This window comes from Typopeltis vanoorti, chromosome 21, assembly GCF_054136105.1.
Source record: "Typopeltis vanoorti isolate ZY-2024b chromosome 21, IOZ_Tvanoo_1.0, whole genome shotgun sequence".
Classification (NCBI taxonomy): domain Eukaryota; kingdom Metazoa; phylum Arthropoda; class Arachnida; order Uropygi; family Thelyphonidae; genus Typopeltis; species Typopeltis vanoorti.
The window spans coordinates 50850512-50875103 of record NC_143569.1 but is presented as its reverse complement, the minus strand read 5'-3'; the positions used below and the strand labels follow the sequence as shown (position 1 = coordinate 50875103).

Sequence of the window (24592 nt, the reverse complement as noted above, 5' to 3'; positions counted from 1 at the left end):
AAATGGAAAAGGAATCTATATGCTAAAGAAGATATGAAAGAAAAAAAAAATATTTTACTCAAGAAAGGCTGTGTGTAAATTATTTTCTTGCTTTAGAAGAAAAACAGGTATAAGCTAAGTAATTATATTTTAATGGCTATTATTGAGAGCAGAAGAAACTGTATCGTATAAGTTTGAAGTTTTCGTATTCCCATATTTCTCACATAAAAAATATTATTTTACTGAAGAAAGCTGGGTGTAAATTATTTTCTTGATTTAGAAGAAAAATAGGTATGAGCTGAGTAATTATATTAATTATATTTTAATGGCTATTATTGAGAGAGAAGAAACTGTACCGTATAAGTGTGAAGTTTTCGTATTCTCATATTTCTCATCAAGATCTCAGGATCTTGATGAGATAAAAGAAATCTTGTGTAGTGTTTATGGTCTTTAATTCTGATATTAAGTTTGTGGGTCTCCTTCGTCTTTAGGAGATACATTTTTATTTATAATACAGATTTATATATGGCACTTGTGAATCCTTTTCTTCATAGTCACATGGTGATCAGCATTCATTATTAAAAATTATGAAAACTACTGTGTTATAGTAAAACTTCAGTTTAATATAAACCAAAATAATCATTTGACGTTTCGACCTTCATATCAAGGTCATCTGGAGTAATTTATGTGAGGAATTATGCGAGAACATGTTGCTCTCTAGCTTAATATATCTCTTAATAATTTGTAATTAAATAGATAATAATAATTAGACTCTAGCGTTGATGTAAGAAGGTTTCTCCCCCACTAGAAGTCAGGCCAGTAGTTTTAATGGTTGGCTAAATTACTGTGACTTTAGCATACCATGTAGATTGTAATGTAGCTTGTTTCTTTGTATATATGTGTACGAGGCTGTGCTGAAAAGTTGTGATAATCACTATGAAGGAATTGAGGTAGTACCATGTAACTTACACATTATTCTACATATTCCCCCATGAAGTGTTATACACTTCTTACAGTGCTGCTGCATCATTTTGTAATCCTCCGAGAAAAAAAGTCTTTCCCTTGTTGCACAAACTAGTCCTCAGCTGCAGATATGAGTTCATCATCTGTGGTAAATTTTGTTCCTTTCAATTGTTTCTTTAAATTTGGGAATAGGAAATGGTCAGATGAGGCCAGGTCTGATGAATAGGATGGGTAAGGCAGACATTGAAAGCAAAAGTTTGTATTGTCTGATGGATTTCATGAGCAATGTGAGCAGGTGAGTTGTTCTGCAAAAGACACACCTCTGCTCAGTTTCCCCATGGCATTTTTCCTTCAGTACCTCCTTCAATTCCTTTAGAGCTGTCGAATAAACTGCTACTGTAACTGTTTCACCTTTTTTGAGGAAATTAGTAATAATTACACCATCCATATCCCTAAAGGCAATGGCAAGAACCTTCCCTGCTGACTTTTGGGTTTGGAACTTTGACCATGGAAAATCTTTGTGTCTCAACTCCATTGACTGTTGTTTAGGCTCTGGGTCATAGTAATGAAGCCATATTTCATCAATAGTCACAATACGAGCCAAAATATTTCCACCTGATTTCTCAAAATGACTCAAAATTCCTCGAGATGACAGCACACATTTGTTTTGGTCAGCATTCAGACATTTGTGGACCCACTTCACTGAGAGTTTCTGCATGTCTAGATGGTGGTGGATAATGACCCCAACTCATTCCCTGGATATCCCCAATCTTTGCAATGTTTTTGGCTGGTATTCATCTATCATCAAGGTTCATGGCATGCACTGCATTGATGTTTTCAGGTGTGATTGCCGTGGAAGGGCTTCCTGAACTGGTGGTCATCTGTTGGCTTAGGATGCCCACTTTTAAACTTGGCTACCCATCTGGCAACTGTTGGATATGCTGGGGGTGCAGTCCTCTAAATTTTTTCAAAACCTCTGACATGTCTTCTTATATATCCTAAAAGAAAATGAACAAATTATTACAATTTGCTGAAACATGGGGAGTTAAAGGATTTTGATGTGAAGTCAACAGCCTCTTTATTCAAGTAGCCTACTGGATCAAAAATTTTTTTAGTTACCTTATTGTTTTTAATTTTTTGTAGTTTCTTTTTAACAAGATTAAAATCCTAGTTTTTGTGATTCTGAAGCATAAGACTGAGTTTGTGCATACCATCCACAGACCTTGTGCACAGAATTATATAATTATATGAAATTATATAATTAACATTGAGTACAGTTCTCACATTTAAAGTGTGGATACACCTTAAAAGTCCCTAAAAATACTTCACTTAGTACAGAGAACAGTTAAGTAATTAATGAGCTGTCTTTAAGGCTTTTCTGGCTACGATGCATATCAGTTAATTTCCATGGAATCACATGGAATGTGGTCTTTTACTAGTGCACTCAGATGTTCATATTCTGCAGATCTTTTTATGGTCAAAGAGCCAACAAATTCTACAAAAGTAAGTAATAAATTAATGTCTGTATTTATTTATTATTATTCTGATGTATTCTACTTGAGTCTTGATTTTCAAATTTAAAAAAAAAAAAAGTATTATTGTGCAAATTGCCAAATTCATTTGTACCTTGATTAAAAATTAAAAATCCAATCTATCTGTTTCAAAAAAATCCTCAGATATTTCACTACATTCCTTCAAAAGCACTTCACACATAAATATTGAAACACGATATGTACATATTTAAGAGAAATTCCTTACATTCCTTACTTCGCATAATATGAGCAGTCACCAACTTCTTTAACAGAGATTTTCAGATGAATTTACTATTCATACAGTGCCTCTAGCCTTAGTTCTGGTGAAAATGATTTAATTTGATCTACGTATTTAGATTTCAATAATAATAAAATAAAATAAATGAAAGGCTGATATGTCTAATGCTGTTAAACCATAAAATCAAATAGTAATAGTAACAGATTGTTAGCTATAGATGCAGATAACAAAAGGATAAATAATTTTGTCACTTGATTACTATGAAATATATCTAGAACAAATTACTGTAGCTGAAATGTTACACTGAATAAATTAGTTCAGTGTAACACTTAACCTGTTAAATAAAGGTGTTGCATGCAAAGTTTAGTCATAAAGAGAAAGTGATATACCTTGGGGACAAGAGTACCTTATGGTCTTAATCCCTGAGTATCCTCTAGAACATAGGTTCCCAAACTTTTTTGGACCACCGCCCACTTTGTAAGACATAAATTTTGTAACTCCCCCCATTATGACAGTTTTCCTCGTTCAAGCCGTTTGATATTTTTGACGTAAATAACAACTAATGATACATTACTGCTTATGCTGTTAAATTTTTAAAAAGAAGTGGCCAATATGTGCTTCATCTTGAACACAGTTATTGCTATACCGATTTTAGTGAAACGTAGCCCATATGTAAAGATTGTAAAATATGCTCGAATAACATTATGCACAGTTTCATACAATGGTTTAAATATGAAAATGTGAATACAATTAAGAGATTGCATTGCATTAGTAAGAATCTTATTGTAATAATTAAAACACCATTAAATATATTATAAAATTGTTTATTTCTAAATTATAAAGTAAAAATACAAAGCAAAAATAACAAATTAATGTGAAGTTTCATACAATGGTTTAAATATGAAAATTCGGAATACATATTAAGAGACTGCATTACATTAGTAAGAATCTTATTGTAATAATTAAAACACCATCAAATGTATTAGATGGTTTATTTCAAACTTACAAAGTAAACATACAAAGAAAAAATAACAAATTAATGTGAAGGATGAGCCTTGGTGCATTTTTAAAAGTTTGTTAATATCGGGTTCAACTTTCATTAAAAACAGTCATAAATCACCACGCTCAGTTATATGCAATCGGTTCCTTTTCTTAGATAGTAAATTTACAGCACTAAACCCACCCTCAGCCAAATTAGAAGATGGAAATGCAATTAAAAATTTCTGCACTATTTCCCATAATCCAGGGTACAGTGTCGGTATTGATTTTTGAAGCCAGAACTCTTGATATCCAGTTTTGAATTTTATTTTTAGTTCTTCATTTGTTGTGAGTTCTATGAGTTCCACTTCTAAATTTGATGATCCTGCTGTGCTTGCATGTGAGAAAAGATCTAGAACCCAATTTGGTATATTCATGTTTAAAATATCCTTGAATCGCTCATTGAAATCAACATGGAGAACCTCCAAGTGTTGGCAGTATGTAAGTAAATCTTCCTTTTTGAGAGACACTGCTGATAAATTTGAAAAGTGGCTATATTCCCCTCGGCCCTTATTCTGCTTGAACAGAAGAAGTTACCCTACAAAAGCGGCAATAACGTGTTTTGGTTTAATTAAATTCAATTCGTCACCTTGTAGTTGTAGATTGACTTCATTAAATATTTTATAGAGGTCTGTCAAATAAGTGATGTCATTTTTGGATGTAATCAGGTTGGCCTGCAACCGTCGTCTCTGTTTTCTAGGAACTCTAGTACTGAATCAAATAAATTGTAAAATCAATTCAGACAAATACCTTTTGAAAGCCAGTGAACTTCTGTGAAGCAGCAAACGATTGAAATCTTCATCGTTTTCGCTACAAAGTTGGCTAAACAATCTGTCACTCGATGAATTGCTTCTAATCTTGTTTACTATTCTAATAACGTAATGGAGCGACGTGTGCAGGCTTCACTTAAATTTTTTGCAACCAAATGTTGACGATGAAGAACACATTGTATAGCGAGTACATTTGGTACTGCTTGTTTCAAATGCACTATGAAACTCTTGTGGTGCCCTGTCATTGCTGGAGCACCATCAGTAGCAGCAGACAAAATATTATGAATAGGAATGTCTTTCTCTTGAAAAACTTATTCATGATATTAAACATAGATTCTCCCTTTGTATCCGCTTCCAAGATTTTAGCAAATAATAATTCTTGACAAACTTTTTCTTCTTTTATGAATCGTACGTACGTATGATAAGAGTAGTGGTTATTTATTTGGGAGAGTTGATTCATCGAGTTGAATGGAAAATTGGCATGTCTTCAAATAATCGCAGAATGATTTTTCAACATCTTCAGCTATTTCATTGATTCTTCTTTGCACGGAATTATTGCTCCAAGGAATTTTCCTGATGATATCTGACTCTGCTTACTCTGGCTTATGAAGCACAGTGTTTATTATTTCTTTTACTGCTGGCAAGATTAATTCCTCACCAATTATGTGTGGTTTTCCCGCATTTGCGATTAATAATGAAATATTATAAGAAGCTTGTAATCTGTCATTATCTTGTTTAGTGGATGACGTAAAAATTTTTGATATAGTTAGACGTTTAAAATATTTTTCTTCTAGTACTAGAAAATAGGACAAATCTTTATCCTTTTTGTCAGCATGCATTTTAGTCAAATGCTTTTGTAGCCTAGAAGGCTTCATTGCTTCATTTGAAAACACTTCTTGGAATCAAGCCCATGGGTAATAATTGGTTCGTAGGAGACTGAATAAAACCATATGTCAAATACTCAATACTGTACTGTCCACATTTCTTCTTATATTCAGACATAATGAAGTAATAAAATTTGCAAAAATATTCATAAAATAAAAGATTTAATTTACACTTTGTATGACTCCACTTATCTATCACACTTTTGACTGATGATTGTTGGCAAAGCACACAAAAAATAATGAAACTTATTCCTAAACCACTGGTATTTATAGATTTGAAATCTAGTCTGAATCAACTTGCATGCATTGTTTGTGATACCATCGTACACGTGCTTTGAACAAGTCACTGCAAGCACCCATATTCCTGTCAAAACATGCTGAATTGAGTGAATTACCTATTTAATAGTTGACCGACATACTACTAGTAAAGACTTGTCTGCTGCGTGGATAGACTGAATAAATTTTTTAAGTATGTAAAAAATAGAAGTTAAAATATTCTGTATGACGTGTTCAATTTTTTATTTTGCACGCAAGCGCATTTTGTTCGTCCGACCACGACATTATCCGAATAATTATAAATAATAATTAATAAATAAAATAATTACACAAGATATAAACAACAAACCTACAAAACATAACCACAGAAAACAGTATAATAAGTTTCGAATAATAATGTTTGCTTTGTTTTTTCCCTCTAGTTAGCAATATAAGTTAGTACTAACTTGGCTAACAAAAATTTACAATTTTATTTCTTTCTTGCCATTATTATTTTTACTTGTAATATTAAATTATATAAAATTCGGTTTATTTTTGTACAAATCAATTAGAAAAGTGGTTTTATATATTTTATATATATTTTGAAATGAAATATATAACGAATATATTTGCTACTGTAAACATAACTTATTATACACACATATATACATGCTCTATTTTCTCATTGACATAGAAAATTGACATCTATTTATATCTGACATGGTAAATTTTCAAATGATTAAATAATTGAAGTAGAAAATTGATAAAAAAATTGATCATGTAAGACGGGCATAAGACAAATTAAAATGCAGTATTTAAATTTTAAATGATTATCAAATCGCAAAAAATAATTAATTTTTAAATATATATTATTAATTTCTTCTATAAAGAGCCACTGACCCCCTAGACTGTCTGAACGCCCCCAAATGCTTCTGATCCCACTATAGCCCCCCCCCCCCCCCCAAGTGGGCACTGAAGCCGCGGGGGGGGGGGGGGGGGGCTATAGTTGAAAATTACGGAGAGCTCATGACCCAGGCATTTTTTCTTTCATTTCAGGCTTAGAGATTATATGATTAGTTGTTTTTAAGTAAAAATGGGATTTCAAATTTTAACATTATTTTATTTAACTCACTTTTACAACATATTTTTGTCATATATGAATGAATATAAAATACCATAAAAAAGAAAATAATAAATGAATACAAAAAATATAAATCCAATAGGATTAAATGAGAAACCTGGCCTTGTACATCATCTGCTAATTTTTTATAATCAAACATATAGTTTGAAGTACCTGCTCTTAACCCCCCCCCCCACACACACACCACCAATGAAGGCCAGACCACTGGAGCTTTTTTCATGGATCAAAACTTCATCGGCATTCTACCTTTTATCATGTCATTACCTCCCTCTGCTGTTAATCCCTTTACAGCTATTTTAGAGCCATTAGTGGATTAACTGTTGGTTAGCGACCTTTGTGTCATCTGTCTTTAAGAGTAGTGTATTACTTGGAATTTTCTTTGCTGTTCTAATATATTTGACATTTTTTTTTGCTTCACAGTTGATTTATTGTGTCTCTTCCCAAAAATTGAAACAAATTTCATATGTACGAAAGTAGTTATTCCTGAAATGACCACCGATTATCCTTTGCAATGAATCTATTTAGTAATAGTAAAATTGCTGTCTTTTATTCTTCAAATCAGTGCAACAGAACAAGACAACTTTATGTTTCTTCACTTTAATGACAATACAGAAGCATTTTTTTTTGTGGATTTTCAAATGTTTGTTTGTATTGAAAATATGTCAAATATTTATATTTTTAAATAACATTTATTGAAATAAATATGATCTTTTGCTTTCTTTTGTAGCAAAATATCATTATATGGATTATTGTATTTCAGTTTTAGAAATGAATTTTTTTTGTGTTGTTTTTATGAATAACAAATGATGTTAAACTGCATTACTCAGTTTCTGATTGTGAGTCTTTTTAGTATCAAAAATTTATATCCAGTATGTTGAAAACATAGTATGAAAGATATCATGTTACGGATGATTCAAAATTTTTGCTCATTTTGAAGATTTTCTAATGCTTCCTCCCCCCCATCCTCTCATGGAAAACAATTAAATAACTACTCTAAATTTTTACAGATTTGAAAGCTTTTCCAGACAGTATTCAAAATCTATTACTTCATTTTGACAAAAGAAATAAGGCAATAATATAGTTGTACCATGAAGCTTCTCATTCTGTGCTATTTCTTTGCAATCTAAAATCAGCTGTTCTACTGTCTGCTGAAATTATTTGAAATTTTAGAAACACTATTCTATATTTTCACCTTGTATTATTATTTTTAGTATTATTTTAATTCAGTAATATTATTTTTGTTTTTTTTTCTTAAAAAATCTAAATATTATTACTTATACTGCTGCTGCTATTTCTGAAATAAACTATGTCTTAGAAATACTTGATAATAATCCTCTTAGCTGGAGGAAAATCTAAAAGCTTAGATTACTCTCACTGTTTTTGAGAAAGAAAAGAGGGAACACTTCTCCATTAGTCACACTAAAGTACCTCAAGCTGTAGTGCAGAATACATCAAGAATGTCTTGTTGATTAGCAGATGTCCTAACACAGAAATAGTGACATTTCTTTTAAATACTGATACATTATTTATGCCAAAATAATTTCTTAATTTATAATGATCAGTTTCACTTTTATTATCGAAAATTATAAATTATTTGATACAATTATCTTGAAAAAGAGGACTTGAATTATTTTAAAAGAAAATGAGCAACATAACCTTTTTTATTGGGGGGGGGAATTATAGACCTATTCATTCAGCAGATATTTCAGAGAATTTATTTTATAAATCATTTGCAAACAAACTGTTACAAATGTAAATCACTTAGGGAACATGCCCATTCATTTTAGTGTAAAATAGTAGTAAAGGTTTAGCTACTTCAACAATGCCACATATCTAAACTAGAAGAAAATGTCGTTATATCTGCTGATGTTAGAACTCTTACATAATTTTTTCTGACATGATTTCTCTATTAGTTATAATGTAATCAATTTATAGATTTTTTCCCTCTTGCATTCTCCCATGTTATATGCAGTGATTTCTTCTTTGTACTACAAGGAAAAAAAAATCATTTAGCAGAATAAAAATATGTAGTATTTTCTTTTTCATCAGGTGAATTTATAGTGCTCTTTCTTTGTGTTTTGAAAAGAAAGTGCAAATGATTTTTTCTTACTATTTTTGCCATTATAACATCTGATTGATTTTAATTGATTTTAAATATTAATTTTCCCTATTACCCAATATCACATAATTTCCTGATTTATAATAATCAGGAAATAATATGTATATTTTCTGATTTATAATTTGCTAATTTATAATAATCACCACCTAGTTTCTGTATAGAAAAATTATTGTTATGTGGAACAATTACTAGAGAAAAATAACGAATTAAATAAAAACTGTACCTATGTTTCATAACAATTTTTGGGTGTGTGATAGTGATGCAGCAGGGTGGGGGGGGGGTTAAACTATCAAAGGCGAAATAAAGTTCATTTCTATTGTAAAATTTCTATTGTAAATGAAATTTCACATTTGATACATGTGCATATACATATTTTGAATGATAGAATATAAGCAAAAGTATCGTTTACTTTAAAAATTGGAGCATAATATTTGAATTATGCAGAAAATATATACATATAAATTTAAATCATAACTATTAATTTCATTTTGTAATGACCAATTATACAGGGAAACCAAGAAAGTGAAAGTGCAAAGAATAGTAGATTACTATATAAAGAAAAAACTTTAGTGATATGATTAAAGAATTTCATGTTATTCTCTATAAAGCAAAGTCGATCAAGCGTGTCCTAAAGGAAATCTGTGAAGTATTATTCAATTTCGATGATTTTGAACAAAAATAAAAATAATATAATCTGGAATGTTGGCATTTGGTTTTCTTTTCTTTTTTTTTTAAATAATATTTCAAATAATTATCAGGAGTTAATTTCTTCAAGAACAAAGAAAATGTTTTGTCGAGTAACCAATTAGAAAAAAATTAGTGCAAAAAATGTTCTCTTTTTATTGTATTGTACAATAAAAAGAGAAAACAAAAATATAAATAATTTCTGTATTTTTAGTCTATCCAATATAACTAAGATCCATTTGCCCAGCATAGAACAAAGAACTGCGTTTCTTGTTATAGGCAACTGAGACACAGCTATGAACGTGAGATAATTCGATTAAGTGTTCTCTTCGGTGTGAGGGTTTATCACACGTTCTAAATGGCATCACGGCTAAATTACACTTCTTATCCATGTTCTTTCAACAGGTGAACTGAATCATATTCAGATTTAGCTGGACGTCTATAGACGTCCTTGCCATTTTGGAGATTAAATTATCCAAATGTGAGTCTAAGTTGAGATCGATATTTTGATTTCAAATATGCCATATTTGTAAACAGGGTCTCGCAGTTGTATGTAGTTGCACAATATGAATAAATTTTTAGTGAGCATTTTCTCAGAATAGGAAAAGTATTTCTATCTACTAACTTCCAGAACATTTTGTCATCATGATGTGCTTTTAAAATTATGTTGTTTTGTAAATTAATTATTTCCATTTCCAATTTTTTTGTATTACTTAGCTCAAAGTAATTGGAAATTTTAGCAGGTATATCATCTTCAGTAACATTAAATGGATTTAGGAAAAATCTAACAACAGGTTCTAAAATTGCAAAATCTTGAAAGCGGGAAGAAAACTCTTCTAATAGGGTGTCTATGATTTTTATATATGATGTAGTGCTAAATGTTTCATTATTCAAACTTTCATTGATATTTCATTGTCACATTTTCAAATGTTTTACATTTGGAAAATGTGACAATGAATTTTTCATCAGATGGGATTTCAGTAGTTCCAACTTACACTTGAAAGCATTGACTGCACTGATCATATCAGCAATATAGGAATTTTTTCCTTATAATTGTAGATCATTAAATCATTAAATTTTGCCATTATATCTGTTAGTAATCCAAGATCTATTAACCAATTTTTATTTTCTAATTCTTCGTAAAAATCGCCTTTTGATGTAATAAATTCTTTTATTTGCAGCAAAAAAATAATAAAATGCTCAAGTATTTTACCTCTACTCAACCACTTCACTTCAGTATGTAATAGTAGGGCATCATTTTCAATGTTTTCATCTTTCAAAAGTAATTTAAATAACCCGTGTTGAGTTGCTTTTGATTTTATCGAATTAATAATTTTTGTTACAATTGACATTACATGTTTATAATTGACAGTTTTAGCATATAACATTTCCTGATGAATAAGACAATGATATGCAATAAATTTAGGAAATAAAGGGTCCTGTCTGCACAAGCCAATTAATCCATTTTCCTTACCAGTCATTGCTCATGCACCGTCATTAGTAATTGAAATTAATTTGTGAATTGGTAATTTTTTTATATAGTACAAAATCTTTAAAAACGGAAAATATATCCTCTCCTCTAGTGTGTCCCTTCAATGGAAGAATTTTAAGAAATTCTTCTTTTGTAGAAAACTCATCAAATACCATTTTCACTGAAATTGCTAATTGTGATGTATCTGTTATGTGTATCGATTCATCTAGCTATAGCGAAAAGAAAAACATTTTTCCATATCATTTCCTAATTCTGTTTCTAAATAAACTGCAATTGATTCAATTCTTCTCGTTACAGTTTTTGCTGATAACTGCAACGTATTTATAGCTAAAACTATTTCGGTTTTATTTTTGAAATCTTCAAAAAGTGAATCTGCAGCTTCTAACATAGCTTCTTTAATTAAATCTCCATCCGTAAATGGTTTTTTCTTCTTAGCTAGCAAATGCAAAATTTTAAAAGATGTGACTGTTTCTGCTTTTGACTGTTGCAGCAGTTTATTAAAAAAAACTTTGCTGTTTAGTAATGGATGATTTCAAAGATAAAATCTTTTTTTTTCTTATTTCAGATTTCACTGGATAGTCAAAATTAAAATTGGCATGAATGGTTTTGAAATATCTTCCTATATTACTTTTTTTAGAAATAGCCACACTATTATTGCATAATAAACAAATGCATTTGCCATTAAGATTGATAAAGCAATACTCTTCCTCCCAATCGTCATTAAAACAGTACATTATTTTCCTTTCATGTTTATCCATTATAAAGGGTAAAACATATTTTGTAAACAAAGTATTTGCATCGATAGCAGGAGTGATTCAACAAACACACTTACTAAAATACAAAGGGTTCTAACAACGTTTAGAAGTGGTGTGAAGGGTAGTGAGAGCGGTCGCATTTTGATAACTAAATGACATCAACAACTCAAACTACTTATGATCAGTGGTATCTCATCTTAATAGGCACAAATAAAGCAGTTTACAATAATTTCTCTGAGGGTGCACTAAAAATTCACTGCGGGTGCATGGAATGCCAACTCCTGCTATAGAGCATACACTTGAGTGTATTTTGGAATTGGAGTATGCAATTAATTATTCACATTTGACATCACCGGACACTGACGTATGACACTCTTATACCTCATAAGGTTTGGAGAGTGAAACCATCTGCTAGATGAAGTGGTAGGGTCACAGATTCCTTTTCCACACAGAGTTAGTAAGACAATCACAACGCCCATGTTTCTAGTGGGATTTGAACCCACATCCTCTTGGCTGGAGAGCAGATATGCTAACTACTTGCAAAACCAGACTGCTATAATAATAAAATGTATATTAATTCAGAGTTTGAAAAAAAACATAAGTTTTTTTGAATCATGTTCCATTGCTGTTTACTCCTATTTCTGATATACCTCAGGGTTAGGAATTATTATGTGTCCTTATCCCCTGAGTATCCTTGAGGGCAAATGGTGCAGTTGACAGGAGAGAATTAAGTTAAAAATACTGATAAAGACATACATGTGGGTATGTTTTGGAGTTAGTGAATGTGTTTGATGTAGTTTGTTAAAAAGATTTTCTGAGAAAATAATAAAACAGGAAATCAGGGTTAAAGAAATAGAAAAATTTGAAAAAATTACATCTTATAAAGATTTTTAAATTATGTTCATCTATTGTTATATTCAGATGAACAGTTCATGGAGGATTACATTCAAACTTTCAGACCAGAGGTTAGGATATATCTGTTTTAGATGTTTTGCATTGAAGATGTGGTTTTATAACATTTAACCAGAAACTCATAAGTTTCACATAGTTGTCTTTCCATACATAAATATCATAGTAAATATTGACTGTGTTTACAGCTTTTGAAAATTTTCATAGATGCTCTATGAAAATTTTCAAGCAGCATATTGATACGCTTCTTGCAGAAAGGCCAAGAAATCATGGTCACCCTGCTATACGTTGAAACAACAATTATAATTTTGCGGAAACTTTAATTTTCCTAGTTACAATTTCCTTTAGTTGCTGGGGATGGGACATGTGGTTATATCTTTTTGTTAAAATTCCCGTGCTAATTTCATCATTTCTAATTACATTTCTGATTAGTTTAAGTAACTTGCTTACATTTTATAATGTGGTTTTGAGTTAGAGAAGGATATCTGTTTGTAAGTTGCAGGATACTGGTTACGATTATAAACTGTTACCTTGGATAAAAGAATGGCTGACTTGACATTAAAAATTAGTGTATGGGGATAAAACTACTGGTGTACCCTATGGATGGATTACTCTTTGGTCCACTGTTTAATAATGTTTACATTACTGACATTGGGAAGGATCTGATAGGAAGCATACAGCTGTTTATTGATGATGTAAAAATATGTAGGGTAATCAGGAATGGGACTTACCTGCAGCACTTGTAGAATTGAATTGTGGACAATTGAAAGTGGATATCAGTTCATTATTAGTAAATGTAAAGTTATGTTTTGTGATGAGATTTCCAATGGCATACTACACTGGTTCATTGTAGAAAAAGAAAAATGAAGAGGAAGAAAAAGGCTATATTGATCTTGGAGGTTGGATAGATAGAAAAAAGTAGTTCAGGGATCATATAGCAAAGATCGCAGATGCAACCAGAGGATAATTGCAATTTTGAAATGAATATTGACATCTAAGGATGCGAATGTCATTTTACCTCTTTATAAGGTCTTGATATAATCTTGCCTGGATTATCATGCATGTATCTGCTTTCCAAGGGAACGAAGAAGCTGTGGTAACCAATGATCTAATTTTGAATAAAGTGGAGCCTGAATACCTTTGCCCATGGCTAGGAGTGCTTTCAATGCTGTAGTAAATTTATCAATAAAAGGGAGGAGAAAAAAAAGACTCCTTAGTTCAGAAGAATACCACATGTAGATTTTTATTTTAAGAAATTCTAAACACTAAATTCTGTAACATTTTCACTCTTTGCATGATTGAGTAAATATGTTTATTATTTGATTTAAGTGCCACTTTGGTATGATATTATATAGTTAAAACTATTTTCAATAATGTAACCTTGATTCATGACACTAACCCTATGGGAATTTAGGAACTGATTTACAGTCTTTGCCACTTTCAGTTATATAATCTAACAGTTTGATCCGTCATGGACAAAAGTCTGGAATTTTAGTATCTTGTTTCTGGTAGAATCTTCACACTATTGAATTCACACAGGAAGAAAATTAACACAAAAACTGCTTTTACCCTTTTTATTGATCCCACATATGGGAGGTTGAGGGACCTATAAGCCATTAATGCCTTGTATGGGTTGCAGATGAGGACTGAGATAGAAGTTTTCTGAAAACTTGCAGATTTAGTTGTTTGAGAATGGTTCATGAAGAGGGCCATTCCAGGGAACAGAGGTGCATAGAATAAAAGAGGAAGAATAGGAGCAGGTTTGATGTGTTTTTGCACAAAATGACCATGGAAGTACCTGTTGAATAAACTTAGTGCTGAAACACTGCCCCTGTGAGATAGAGGTTGAAGTGAATCTGTAAGAGAGGGATCATCTATGAGCCTGATTGCTTGCCACTGGATGGCATTGAATTTTAAGGCAAGTTTTAGGTACACCACCCCAAATGTGAGCGGTATTCTAAACATGGGTGGATTTTGGATTCATATTAGTTAAGAGTTGGTTGGGTATAAAATAGGCTCTTTAATGAAAGAGAATACCAACCTTCTTGGATGCTGAGGAGGGTATTGATGTGATGTATTTATGCCATGAAAGACTGGAGGTAAATGTTAGTCCAAGCAACGAGATCTGATCTTTTTCAGTGGGGCGTGTGTATTGCTGTGGGTAAGGATAGGTTGTCTGGGATCTCTTTTATGCTATCCCCATTGGAGGATAGCATGTAGATCAATGTTTAAGGCACTTAAACATTGACTTGTTGTAGATGCTCTTGTAGCTCGGGATGTCAGAGTACTGCATGGTTTGTTAAATGACCAGGATGAGTGGAGAGTACTATCATCTGCAAAACTGTGGGTAGGATTAGTGGTTATTGTGAGTAGGTCATTTATGTACAGGAGAGAGTAGATGATAAGACAGACCCTTGAAGCAATCCAGGATTGGTGGTGAAATTTGAAGAGAAAGAGGTCTACCATGACTCACAGAGAATGACTAGAGAGAAAGCTCGCTACCTAATTACATAGGGTGGCAGGGAGACCAAAGGATGGCAGTTTGTTTAGTAAGCCCTGATACCATACATGGTTGAAAGTTTTGGAAATGTCAAGGGCGATAGCACGAGTTTCTTTGACCCTTTCCATTGTACATGTCCAGTGATTGGGTGATGTAAGCTGATCAACTGTGGATCTTGAATGCCGAAATCTGTACTGATGGTTGCTGATTAATGGGTGTCCTTTAAGTAGTAAAGAGATGGCTATTATGACTTTGGATATGAGATTGCTTCCATTCATTGGGATAAGTACCCAGATATGTATAAGAAATTATAGAGATGATGCAGGTCAAGTGTTAGCTCTGGGACATAATGTTTGAGAACAAGTGGAGAGATACCTTTGTATTGAGGTCATCATCAGGAAAACATACATATGTACAGTATCCAAGCTATATAACTATACAAATAAAATGAATCTATAAAAGTAAAATGAATCTAAATGCTTATAAATAATTATTTGAGAACATTGATCAATGTTCCCAAATAGTTATTTATGGTCAAGAAAATACATGCTCATTTTATGAATCTAAATGTTTGTTAATCATTTTCTAGCCTGACCTCTGCTAAGAGAGAAAAAAAAAAAAAAACGAACTGCATTAAACAATTTCTACAATTCTTTTATTGAGATTTTCTTCTGTCTCAGGTTGTAAATGATTAACAAACATTTAGATTCATTTTATTTTTGTATAGTGCAGCATGATGTAGCTTGTATATTATACATGTATATGTTTTCCTGTTGATGACCTCAATACAGAGGTTGAAATGTCAATTCAATTGTTACTTGCTTAATGTTAAGTAAAATGATTATTCTAACATGTGTGTTGTGTCTCCATAAATTCTTCACTATGAATTCTGACCACCATGTAACCTTTAAAGAAAGAAATGTTTATGTAGGAGTTTGATGAAAAGAGTGATGCCAGAACTCGGATTTGGATCTGCTGATGACTGATTTGCATATGTCATATGATTTGTTATAGCCAGAGTAGGAAGCTGGAGTTTTTGACGTGAACTACACGTAGTAAGACCTGTAGTAAACCTGTTGAGGTTAAATAGTTCATGTTCCTTTAACCACTTTATAATAAATTTACTTTCTATATGAAAGTCTCAGAAAACTTCATTGAAGAAATAATTAGCACTATATCAACAGCTTCAGATTACTCTTCAGCCTGAAAATCTTAAATAAAAATCATGATTCACAAAACGGAACTTGTCTGGACCCCAATTCTCTTTTAACTGGAAGACAGTAAAGTTTCAGTTTATTTCAACTGAAAAGGTCATGGATGAGCAACTATAATAAACTTCACAACTTTGTTTTTCAGCCAGTTTCATTATTTCATATTATTGGAATATTTTTCAAAATTTAACTCCAAACTCACAGATCAATTTTTTTATGTCTTCTTCATACATTCATTCTACTTCTGTTCTTTGGAACAACCAAAGAAATGTGGCATATAGAATTTGCCAGTCAGTACCATTAGACACACTCAAGAGCATAAACATGATGACCATGTTCCTAGTAGTATGTTGGTCCTTCTTTGACCGAGATAGCCACTTGCATCTATTTCATATGATGCTATATCTTGCTCGGTTACTGACCTCTGGAACATTATTCTATCTAGTTGATCCAGAATACCGAGACACCTTCCACAGTCAAGTGTAGTTAATGCTGAGATAGAACTCTGGGTAGGTGGTCATTACGTTTTGGGTCTTGCCTGTGCAGATGAGGTCCTAGGTTTCTTCACATGAAAAAAAAGCTTGACAGAAAAATTTAAATTAAAAAAAAAAATTGCTGTTCACTTTGTTCTCAATGTTTTTGGGGAAAAAAATTATATATATATATATTTTTTTTACTGATTTTTCAAAGTACTAGATTAGAGACAGATTTGTAGAACCTAATTATACTGAGTTCATATGATTTGTAAAACTTTTCTCATAATGCACATGAAAAAAATGGTAGCTTTAATGTAATGGTTATTGAAGGAAATTTTATTTTAATTTTTCACTGACTTTTTCCCCCCATGTCAATTTTTAATTTGGTTTGAACTGTTTTTGTTTTTATACTTTTTTTTAGCACACTGGATTATGCCACAGTTTACAAGTTGTGAATCTTTATCTTCCTCACCTAAAGTCAACCCTTATTCTTCAGATAATGGTTACAGGTCATTTCTTTCCCCATCATCCAGTTCAGTTCCCAAGACTCCTCTCAGGTAATAAACTATCTTGAAATAATCTGTGCAACTTTTGCAACATCCATTGAATAATCATTAAAACACCTGTAAATATACTGGAATTGTTTTATGATGAGAAGCAAATAAACAGTGTTTCTTCAGAAGGATCATATTTTTAAATATATATATATATACACAAGATCTGACAGTGATTAAGAACAGGGGTGCTTAAGGGTCAAAGCTGTAAAACTGAGAGATCTCCACATAGCCTTTAAAGGAATGTGGAGAACTGACCAGGGCGTGACATAATGGCCAATCCTCACCTTCTCATGGTGCACCATATTAGGTATCTACCTGGATACTGAACAAACAAGAGTGGGCTGGCAATTTGGAATTTAATAAACCAAATTGTATTCTTATTGGCTTAAATAATATCGGCCAAAATATAAAACGATGGTACAGCATAACAGAATTTCATGTGGGCTGGGGTGTTACCCAGTTAAACAAGGCCCCTGTTGTTTTCACCAAGGAACCAGGGTGAACAGTGAAAAGTCAGCTGCTGGAAAAACTCCTGAAACACACTCCAACTCAGCATAACCAGATTCAAGATCAGTACTATCAACATAAGAAGCCTGAATGGCAAAGAAATGGAGCTAGCTGAGGAATTGGATAAGTACAAGATCTACATAATAGGGGTGACTGAAACAAAAAAAAACAAATCTGGGGATATTTTTCTGAGCAATAAATACAAAATGTTATATTGAGGCAATGACAATCAGGGAAAAGAAGGTGTACCTGTAGTATTAAACACAAAATACGAGGCTAATCTTTTTGAATGACAAGCAATATCAAGTAGAGTGATGTGGGCAAATATCAGAATGGAGAACTGGACAATGAGACTTACTTGTGCTATGGTCCCACAGAAGGTTCTACTAAGGTAGAAGTGGAGGAATTTTTTGAGGCTATAGAGAAGGCAACTGAAGCAATGAAAAAGAAAAAGTTGGTCCTTGTTGGGGATCTAAATAGCAGAGTAGAAAATGATTGTCAAACATACAAAAATATTTTGGGAAAATTTTGAGAAAAGAGCAAAGTTAATTATAATGGCAAATACCTGTTGGATTTCTGCTCAGGACATGGACTGGTTATTACTATCACAATGTTCCAACATAAAACTGTGCACAAATTCATATGAAGAGAAGAGGCAAGGAATAAGAAAAGTCTCATTGACTTACGTCATTGTTGATAGTAAGTAATGTTTTCTCACTGGTGCAGGATGCTAGGGTGTACAGCAGATTTGAAATTGGAAGGGATCACCATTTAGTCTTGAGCAGGATAAAATTGAATTTCATATTGAAAATAAGAACATGTAAGAAAGTTTTAAAGTGAAATTTTTTTTGAGTTTTAAAGTTTTAAAGTTGAGCAGCTGGGAGATGTGAACTGTAGACTAAAATACACAAGCATTATTCAAGAAGAAATGAAAGAGTTTGAGAACAGGAACCAAACCTTGGAGGTTCAGTGGCAAACCCTGAAGAGTAAACATTAATTGATGCAGCCAGAGAGGCATGTGGTGAGGTTGTCTGCAAGGATATAAAAATCAGAACTCCATGGTGGACAGAAAAAGAAGAAAGCATATCAAAAGTTCCTGGCAAATAAGTCAGCTTGTGCTCTTAGAGAATACAGAGACAAATGTAAGAAAGCTAACACTTTGTAAAACTATTAAACGAAAGTCATGGGAAGACTTTGGTAAGAACATAGAAAATAAATATCAAGGTGACAAAAAATATTCTGTAAGCTGTTGAAAAAGCTCAGAAATGGAGGAAAGAGTGCTGTAAAAGGAATTAGAGATGATAAAGGTGACATGAAAACTGGTGTAAAATATATCCTTGATGTATTGGAGTAAATGCTTTGAAAAATTGCTATATAATGTCTTGATACAATCTTACCTGGATTATCATGCATGTATCTGGTCCCATGGTTTCCAAAGGGAATTAAAACAAGCAGTGATGACAGTGCAGTCGTAAAAAACACTCGACAGGCATGCACTCAGGAATACATATCCATACTTGCAATAGAAAAAGCCATCAAATGACTAAAATGTGGAAAGCCAACTAGAATAGAGTGGAGGTATAAAAGTCTTACAGTGGCTGCACTGCATAGGTCAGAAGGCCTGGACAGTGAGATGAATTCCAGATATTTGGATTAGAGCTTTCATAGTACCCATGTATAAAAAGGGAAATAAAACTGAATGTGAGAATTAGAGGTATTTCCTTACCGAGTGTTCCTGGTAAGATTTATGCAAATATACTTGAGAAATCATTGAGAAGATTATGGAAGGGAAGCTTGGTGAAGAACAAGCTGGATTTAGGCCAAACAGAGGCTGTCAGGATCAGATCTTTACTTTACGAGAAATAGTTGAGAAATCATGGAATTATAACAAAGATCTGTATTTAAGTTTTGTAGATCCGGAAAAAGGCATATGACAAGGTGCCAAGAGAGAAGCTATTCAAAAAACTATAGTTATATGGTGTCAATAGGGCATTATATCAATCAGTACTTAGTATTTATTTGAGTTGTAAGTCAGCATTTAGAATTGAAGGAAGTACAGGAAGATGGTTTAATGTAAATCTGATGTGAGACATGGATGTACATTATCCTCCCTGTTATCTATATGGATCGCATTAAGAAGGAAAGTGATATTAAACCTAATATCAAAATTGGATATGTTAATGTCAGCTCTTTACTTTATGTGGATGATGTTATACTTCTAAATAAATCCAGTACAAATCTGCAAGATTCTCTGACTGAATTGAATAACTGTTGTAATAGATTTGGTGTGAAGGTCAGCAATAACAAGACAAAGACAATGAAAATAGGCAGAAGCATTGAAAATATCAACTGCATTTTGAATGGAGAATCTATAGAGCAAGTAAAACATTTCAGCTGGTTAGGCATAATTTTTAGTGAAAATTATAAATTAAATATAGAAATAGACAACAGAATCAATAAAGCTGGTATGGAGGAAATCAACTGAATAAATTTATGTGGAATAATAGAGAAATTAGTTAAAACACTAAATTTGCTGTATACAAGACAGTGGAAAATTTTAGCTTATGGATCTGAGAGCTGGGTTAGAAATAAAACAAAGACCATAGAATTCTGTGAAAGATTAGAGTCATTAACAGATGGCATCAGTGACAATATCATATTAAATATGAGGATATTAGGAAAGAACTTTGTTAGCATCCAGGAATATGTTAGCAGAGCTAATCTCAGGTGGTATGATCACTTAAACAGAATGTGAAAGGAAAGAATAGCAAAACAAATGTTCTCTGCCAGGATGGCAGGAAAAAGACACATTGGAAGACCACGATATAGGTATGTTGATACAGTAAAAAGTGCCTTATAAAATAGAAATATAAGATCTGATAATGTTCGAGTCTTGACAAGTAACAGATTGATTTGGAGGAAAACTGTAGATAGGAAGTTAGTAATGATGTAAGTTTTTCATGTAGTACTATCATATCCTGTATACCCTTTTAAGGTACATATCAGGAATTGGGTGATAATTATATAATGACAAGATCTGACAGTAATATAACAGTTCTGATTTGTAGCAATAGTAGATTAATAGTGGAAATTGAAACATTTTTCCTCATATTTGAATTCCAGAGTTATTTTGGTCATATTGGTTTGTCAGAAATAACATTCCTTCTATTAGGTTATGTATTTTTTTTTTTTTTTTCAGCATACTGTATAAAAAAAATTATATGGATATTTATTTATTCTTTATTATTATTTGACACCTATAGGGAGTCCAAAGACTCATTGAGGGAGAGTTGTGCCAACTGCATCGAAAGATTGAACCCTTCCAACTACTAACCATGCTCAAACTTGCTTAACTTGTTGCATGAGCCATTAGTAGCAGAGGCTCTACCAATCGACCAGCCTTTGCTGGCATTTATGTTTTATAAATCTTAATCCACAGTGTCTCACCTTGGACTCTGATTATAAAACCACTCTTCTGAGTAGACTGCTCATTAAATGTTGATAAATGGACACAAGTATTTCTGTTCTCTTTCGCCACCAGAATGTCAACCAGTTCCTGTAGTGAAGAGATGGATACCTTGATGTTCATCTCTTAACAAAGATTCTTCATAGTAGTGTTTCTAACCATCTTTAATACCCTATATACTATATGTTCACTGGGCATGCATCTACAGATGCCATATCACTCCGATGCTTGGTGATATGCCACACCTGGCTTCACCATGTAGTCCTTTTGTTTGCCTTTGCTTTTCTGGCAGTCTCAACTCCGAAGATCAGTCACTCCACACACACACACACACACACACACACACACACACACACACACACACACACACACACACACACACACACACCATCCATCCATCTCATTGATGGTCTACCCCCTTCCTCTTTTTCCAGGAACTTTACCTTCTATTACTGTTCTGAGAAGTCTCCCTTCTCAGAACAGTAATTGTACATGTCCAAAATATTTTAACTTTCTTCTGTCAATATCCTTAAGGAGCCTTAAAGGTCTACTGATCTTTCTAACACCCATTCATTTGTACGCCTTTCAGTATATGATGTTCTCATCAGCCTTCTGTAACACCACATCTCAAAAGCAGATATCCGTTGTTTATCTGACTTCTTTAGGTTCCAAGTCTTGCATCCATAAGTCGCTGTTGGAAGAACAACTGCATTCAAAATCCTCAACTTTGTTCACATGGAGATAGATCCATTCTTCCAGATTTTAGACAGGTCTCTGAAAAGAATGTTTTAGCCATTCCTAATCTTCTTCTGACTCTTCTGAACAGCAATTCTTCACATTAATAATGGATCCCAGGTACTCAAACTTGCTGACTTCCTCAATTCTTTCTCCATTAAGGTACACTTGTTTCTCAAGAGCTTCTCTGTTTGTATTTCCTTTGAGAACCATAATCTTTATCTTGCTAGGATTGAGTTGAAGTTCTCTGTTATTACTGATCTTGTTAACTTTGTCAAGAATTAGTCCTAGTTCTTCCATGTTATTACAAAGGAGTACTCTATTATCAGCATACCTCAGATTACTGATTAATCTACCTCTTATCCTAATTCCTGTCTTGAGCTCATCCAATTTATGTAATTTAATCCTGCTGTTTAATCTGTTCATTAACGATATAGGGAAGGATCTAAGTGGAACAGTTCATTTGTTCGCTGATGATGCAAAGTTGGGTACGGCGATAGTGAATGCAGAAAATGTCAAAGTCTTGCAGGATGACTTAGATAGATTGGAGTTCTGGGCTAAGGAGAATGGATGTCAATTTAATGTGACAAAATGTAAGGTTATGCATTTTGGGGTGAAAAGATTAGCAGCAGTATACCACATTGGTGGAACTGTACTCCAAGAGATTGATGAGGCCAGGGACTTGGGAGTGTTGGTGGATAGGGAGATGAAGTTTAGGGGGCACATTGCGAAAGTAGCTAAATCAGCTCATCAACTCACTTGGTTGTTGAAAAATGCCTTGACGAGCAGAGACAAGCAAGTTATTGTACCTCTGTACCAAGCCCTGATAAGACCTCATCTCGACTACTGTGCCCAGATTTGGTCACCTCGGTTCCTTCTTGATGGGGAGGAGGTGGAGAGGATCCAGAGGCGAGTGACTAAGATGATAGCAGGTCTATGGAATGAACCATATGAGAACAGGTTGAAGATTTGTGGGTTGCAGAAACTAGTTGATAAGCGGAAAAGGGGAGATATGATTGAGACATTCAAATTGCTAAAAGGATTCTATAGGATTAATACAGAGGATATTTTTGAAATCAGGACTGGTGGTGGGAGAACTAGGGGACACCTATGGAAACTGGGCAAGAGTGTGGTTAGCAGGGATGTTAGAGCTGGGTTCTTTACTTTTAGAGTGGTAAATGCGTGGAATAAGCTGCCAGAGTCTGTTGTAGGTGCTATGACAGTGAGCGAGTTCAAGGCAAGGTATGATAGATACTGTGAGAATGTCGAATAGTTGTGTGGACATGATGTTTAGGGCCTCCCTCGATGAGTCTAAGGACTCCCTGGAGTAGCCCGAAATAATAATAATAATAATAATGATGATGTCCTCTGCATATATACTAAACAAGTGAGGAGAAAGTAAACATCCTTACTTAACTCCTTTTCCAATTTGAAGCCAGTCAGTCAATCACTCCAACACCTGTTCTTAGTGTGGCTTCTTGCTCCCTGTACAAGTTGGCAATCAACCTGATAGCGTGTTGAGGAAAACCCATTCTTTTCATTACTTCCCACAGTTTCACATGCTCAGCACAGTCAAAAGCTTTAGAGTAGTCTAAGAAATACATTATCAGAGGGAGTCTGAATTCTTTATATTTTTCTATAATCTGTCTAAGGCAAAAGATCTGATCTCTGGTGCCCTTACCTTTCCTAAAACCTGCTTGTTCTTTGTGTATCTCTGCTTCAACTTTGGCCTCAATCCTATTTAGCATGATCTTCAATAAAATTTTGCTTGCATGAGATATTAAACTAGTAGTTTTATAGTTTTTGCATGCCTTCATATCACCTTTCTTATGTAGTGGTATGAAAACCAACTTCTTCCAGTCTCTAGGCCATAATCCTGTCTCCCATATGTCCTCCTTGTAATCAATCTATGAAACAATCTTATCACTTCATCCTCTGTGGCTTTAATTAACTCTGCTGGGATTTTATCTGCACCTGGGGCCTTACTGCTGTTAAGCTGCTTAACTGCTGTTTCAACTTCATGCCTAAGTGGAGGAGGTTCCGAATCGAAATTTTCCTGGTGAGAGGGCTCCACATTTTCTTTAGAATACTGCTGTACAGTTCTTCACAGTATTCTTTCCATCGGTTTTTGATTTCCAACTCTTCTGTTAGTAATGCTCCATTCCTATCTTTGATGACAATCTTTAATCCCCCTCCCCACTCCCAAATAAACATAAAAATTTCATGCACTCCTTCATACTTGTAATTTTATGAGTAAGATAAAATTCTGAGTTATTTTATCTCAATTTCAGAATGAATAAAAATAACTAAAATAAAAAAAAAAAAACAATTGTATATTTTAGAGGGGTGAAAAATTATTTTCACTATATGCAGGTAACTCC

The 24592-nt window shown here is 33.1% G+C and overlaps 1 protein-coding gene across 3 annotated transcripts in view; it reads left to right on the top strand.

The window, feature by feature from the left end:
- Top3alpha (topoisomerase 3-alpha) overlaps positions 1 to 24592 on the top strand; it is a 496301-nt gene that overhangs the window by 366319 nt on the left and 105390 nt on the right. For all 3 annotated transcript variants that reach the window (XM_090411715.1, XM_090411714.1, XM_090411713.1), the window contains one exon: positions 17368 to 17503. In XM_090411715.1, coding sequence (XP_090267841.1) covers positions 17368 to 17503 — 136 coding nt within the window. The remainder of the gene's footprint in view (positions 1 to 17367; positions 17504 to 24592) is intronic.